Source organism: Homarus americanus, unplaced genomic scaffold (assembly GCF_018991925.1).
Source record: "Homarus americanus isolate GMGI-L3 unplaced genomic scaffold, GMGI_Hamer_2.0 scaffold31037, whole genome shotgun sequence".
Lineage (NCBI taxonomy): Eukaryota > Metazoa > Arthropoda > Malacostraca > Decapoda > Nephropidae > Homarus > Homarus americanus.
In genome coordinates this window covers 10453510-10459093 of record NW_024722227.1, presented here as the reverse complement: position 1 = coordinate 10459093, position 5584 = coordinate 10453510, and the positions used below count along the sequence as shown (strand labels likewise).

Sequence of the window (5584 nt, the reverse complement as noted above, 5' to 3'; positions counted from 1 at the left end):
AAAACCTGCAGAAACGTAAGACATCAATGGCCGTTGCCCTTGTTGACTTCAGGAAGGCTTTTGACCTTGTTGATCACTGCACTGTTATCAACAAGGCCATTGCACTAGGGCTGCCCACCAACCTGGTCTCATGGCTCACTGATTTCTTGAGTGGGCGTCGTCAGGCAGTGAGGTATCAGGGTTCTGTCTCCACATTTCAACACCTCACCTGCGGTGTTCCCCAGGAGACCAAGATGGGACCACTGTGCTTCCTCATCCTGATCAACGACGCTCTATCGGACACTTCTCACATCTGGAAGTACGGAGATGACTGCACTGTGGGGGTTACAGTGGACAACACAGCACCAGACTACTCATCGCTACAAGGCACCCTGGACAGGCTACAGGCATGGACTGGAGAACAAGGTCACCAACAACCACACCAAAACCGTAGTCATGCACATCAATACCGCCACCACTCCAGTGCAAGCTCCAGCAGTCACAGTGGGTGCCCATCCTCTCCAGTTAGTGCAGTCTGCCAAACTCCTGGGTGTTACCATAAACCACAAACTGGACTAGAAGGCTCACGTAAACAACACAATCAAGGCAGCTTCGTACCGACTCTCCATGCTACGACGACTTAGGTCACTTGGGACACCCACGCCAGAGCTGAAGACTATCTACAACGCCTTTATTCTCCCCAAACTAACGTATGCGTCACCAGCCTGGTCGTCTTCCCTCAACTCCACCCAACAACGTCGGCTAGAGAAGGTACAACAAAGGGCCTGCAGAATCATGCTCGGCCCAGACTACTCCGGCTACATCAACGCTCTCTCCACCCTGGAAATGCCATCCCTCAGTGACCTCCACCACCAAGCACTAGCAAGGTTTGGCAGTGGACTATTGCACCATCCTCGTCATCGCCACCTCCTGCCATCGGCAGTCCCCCACCCACCTCGCGCTGTCCGCTACTACAACAAAATTCTGCTCATAAGAGCCCACACCGATAGATATAAGAATAGCGCCATCCCATCTATTGTTAAAATAATAAACAACTCCTGATTTATGTACTGTACAGCCCTGTAAATGTATTCAACGCATATCATTTTGTCTAAATCAAATGTAAGTTTGTACTGTATATTTTCAGCCACCGGCTGCAACTCTATTATTAAACCGTTTATTATTATTATTATTATATTATATATACTGTATACATATACCGTGTATAGGAGGCAGTATGGGTATTGTACACTTGAAATTGGAATTATATCACAGGTGTACACACGGTATAAAATGTATCCTCCTGGATGGGTCCGATGAATTTCAAAATGACTAATATGACTAGTCCGTGGTGTTATATTGTTTCACACAAAAAGTGGTAAGATACTTTTTTCATCGTGTGTACACAGGTAGGGGACGCTTTGTGTAAGTAACTGAATATATTATGGCCCCAGGCAGGAGACTTGGCAGGGAGCGTATTACTGTATAGGGAAAGAACTCTTCCCCACACACTCTGCCCCACCCGGGTATAAGAGAGCAGTTCTCTCCCGAAAGTATACTCGGGAGGTTTTGAATGCCGGTATTTCTAACCCACATGTATTTCATCTAGAGCAGATTACTGGGGGCAGAGGTAAGGAAGGAGGCCACCCCTAAGAGCGAGATAAATGTTACAACTTACGGATATACGAGCTGTCACTTTTTGTGATCACTTTATTTTCTTATTTTGTGTATTCTCAAGTCCTTGACTTTGTTGTATCGAAACGCAAAAAGCATATTGTTAACAATAAACTTGTGGGTCTAAACACATGGGATCATTTCTTGTAAGTTGTTCCTTACATCAAAGATAAGTCACAGTATCAGCAAGTTCGTGATATTAATATATTCGTTCTAACTATTCAAATTCGCATCATTTCTTAACTACAAACAGGATACAAAATATAATCATCGGAGGAGGAGGAGGAGGAGGAGGAGTAGTATACCAGAGTCAATAATGCAAGAGACTCCTCGGCCCTGTCACCGCAACACATTATTACAATGGATGTTTTTCTCCCTCAGGAAATAGCCGCGTTGAAAGACCTGATTCTGGCTCGGGTGGCGTCGGAACTGCAGGACTCGTGGCAGGAACTACCTTCCCTCAAGAAAGTCCTGATAGAGGAACAACAGCAGCAGCAGCAGCAGCAGCAACAACAACAACAACAACAACAACAACAGCAGCAGGGAGAAGAAGAGGTTAAGAGGAAGAGGATGTTCGTGCCACTCTCTGGCCTTCCCGGTGAACTGCCCACCATCAAGAGGCAGATCCGTTACCACCAATGCTACTTCAACCCCATCTCCTGCTTCAGGTAGGTCATGTTGGGTCATATTGGGTTATGCTCGGTTACATGGGTCATACTGAGTCATCCTGGGGTTATAATTGTCATGCTGGCTCATAATACATACTGATTCACAATGGTATATTCTGGGTCATTTTGGGTCACACTACTTACAGATAATGTTGGGTCTCTCTCGCTGAGATGGAAAACTAAGTACCACCGATGTTCTTTTCTTTCTCAGGCGGAAGTGAGCAAGCTGACTCCCTGATGACGTCATGGCCGGGTAGTGACGTCACATCCAACTTGGTGACGTCACAGCCTGCCTAATACGTCACAATACCCGTCTGGTTACGTCAAGGTCAACCTGGTAACGTCACTGTCTGTTATTGACGTCACAGACAGCTGGTGACGTCAGTAGCAGCGTGGTGACGTGTGGCCTAGCTGGTGACACCACGAGGGAACAAAAGACAGTAGCTTTGGACTACGTGCCAAACAAACAAATGCTTAACTAGTTTGTGCTTCAGACGAAACAATAATATAGCAATTAAAAATTATATTAAGTAGATGTTGATTTATTCCTTAATCTCCAGGCAGTGATGGTTGTTGGGCGTGACACTTGTGTTCTTAAGGAGAAGTGATGGCGCGTACGTCTCAGTGGACCTGTAAAATGACTGTTGTGTATTCGGATTTTCAAAATAAATAAATAAATCCTGTGACATATTGCTCGCCCAAACTCAGGAGAGAGAGAGAACGCAGTCAAGTATTGCTATAGTCTCAGTACAATTTACACTCCAATTTGACCACCATACTTGTGCCATAGCTTATCTGAGCCAGTTGGATGCGTTCTCACATCTCCAGTTAAGGGAAGAATTTTACGGAATGAACCTTTGAGTAACAGCGTTGGTCAACAAGGGGGGAAGAGGTCCCCAGCTGATGTGAGGGAGGGGCGTACGAGGACGCTTGCTGAGGGAGGGTGGAGGGGTTGCCAGCCTGCTCCCCCACTCTCCTCCTTGCACCTCCCCACAAGCACCTCCGCCTCCCGTACCCACGAAGTCATTTTCTAGGACTCTGTATATGTGTGTGTGTGTGTGTGACGTGTTTAAATAACATAACATGACTAGGACGCTCGTGGTGTACACACAGGACACACACACACACACACACACACACACTACATATGTCGAAACAACAAATGATCCAGAAACCACCAAAGTTCCCACTGTTATAACAACATAAATAATGTGAGTCTAGTGAGCCGGCCACATAATACACTCCCATAACTAAAAAAATCAAAACATTTCATAAAACTAAAATAAAACAACAAATGTATTAATATAAACTACTATTTATTTTCGTCTTTCTCTTCGTGTCTGAATCTTTCAGTGCGTCGTTTTAGTTAATCCAGTTTATTTTACGAGACAGGTCACTTAAACCACACAGCTGGAACCCAAACACTGAGTTGTTCACCTGAATTAAAAAAAAACATATTACTGGAGGTCTAAAGGGCCAATGATGTTTGGACATCAGTTATGACCGGAAACCAACTTTGCTGGAACATCAACCTTGACGGGACACTGAGAATGCATCACCAGCCCTTGTAGGAAACAACACCTCCACCACCACCAATATCGAGACACCACAACACCACCAAGGTCATTACCACAACACAACCACACAGACTGAGCCACACAGTAAGATAACATAAGAAACCACCAATTTTCCACTACCATTTTGTGTCAGCTCCCAAGACCATTTTGACTCCCAATCTCCCTACAACCTTCCCACACGTATAAACCATACTAAAGTCAGTCTGGCTTAATATTAAGTAACCAGATTAACCTACTTCACCTTAATACTAACACCTTAAGCCAATAAACCAAATTAACCCACGCCAAGTCAAGTCAGTACACGTGTGGGTAACCAGGCGTAACACGGGTCAAGTCCACACAACCCCTCACCTAACACTTTATCTACGAAGGATTATGTCTTAAGTTACAAGCAGTCTTGACTCCAGAGTGCAGACATATATGTGTGTGTGTGTGTGTGTGTGTGTGTCGTGGATAAGGATGCACGGCGTCACCTGCCTCAGTATAGTTCCGGCAGCGTAACATGTGACAAGCAAAGGAATCATTGCCACACAATCATCCAGATATCTAGCCCTCAATTACGTGTTTTATGAGCCCATGTACTAGCAAAATAAAAGTACTTATTTGAAGAATCTTTCCATTTCCTTCACCCAAACACTACAATAATAAAAAGAAGCCCAAGTGACCAACAAGTCAGGGGCAGAAGATAACGACAAGACGTTGTCCAGACGTTTAAAAGTAATAGATACTATTTTACACTGACTCATAACTCTACAGGAGGCGGCGTCCATCATGAGCTTACATGGAGGGAAGTGGAGTGCTGTGCTCCCGTTGCCTCTGAAACATGCAGGAGTTAAAAATCTTTTAAAATCAGAAGAAAAAAATATTCTCATCCTAGATGATACACTGCCAGGGGTGGCGGACGCAGCAGGGGGTGATCAAAGAGGAGGTGATGTTGCACCTATAATTTACCGACAATAAAAGCATAATTATGTTGAGGGTGCTGTTTTCTGAGGATGGGCTTTAAATTTTCAGTACCATTCAAAACACTTTGCCAGACGCATTTTCAACTATAAAAAATAACTACGATAAAATACATGATTCTTTTGAATTTCAAGCTATATTAATCACTCCAGTTGGAAACTAAACAACAAAAAACTTTGTACACAAAGTCGCTTACACTCTATGACTACTGTCGACAATCCTTCCCTCTTAAACATTCTCAGGAGCAGCACCGGAGTACAAGCGAGTTTTGGCACGTCGAAACAACCAGTCTAGAGAAAGTACAAAGAGCGTCCTTAAGCACTTAACACTTCCTCCTCTGGCTGTGCGTGGTTAACCCATCCTCCCCTACCACCACCCATCATTTTATTTTATTTGTGCCGTTACTCACGGGCTGTCTCATCCACCTGAGCACAGGACTGGGGAGGAATACTGTGGTATAGTTGGCTTCTTTCTCAAGGATATTGTGTTTCTCTAAGTGGGGAGTTACATGTTCTACACATTAGAGCCAAGAACAGGTGAAGTCTGTATCCTGCTGAACACAAAAACAACCAACCACCCAAACTCTCCTTAAACTATTTTGTGACATACAGGGAGGAGAACGGATAAAAGAAGTAGAAGAGTTTAAAGATAAAACGAAACCACTACAAACACGATGAATCAGCTACCTCTATTACATCGAAATGAACTGAACGACGGCATCAC

General features: G+C 44.4%; 1 protein-coding gene across 1 annotated transcript in view; it reads left to right on the top strand.

The window, feature by feature from the left end:
- The window catches only part of LOC121862380 (putative uncharacterized protein DDB_G0291608), a 79766-nt gene extending 75260 nt beyond the window's left edge, over positions 1–4506 (top strand). Inside the window, exons 2-3 of the mRNA XM_042360645.1 lie at positions 2035–2321; positions 2533–4506. Of these exons, the coding sequence (XP_042216579.1) occupies positions 2035–2321; positions 2533–2542 (297 nt within the window). The 3' untranslated portion in view covers positions 2543–4506. The remainder of the gene's footprint in view (positions 1–2034; positions 2322–2532) is intronic.
- The last annotated feature ends 1078 nt before the right edge of the window (positions 4507–5584 follow it).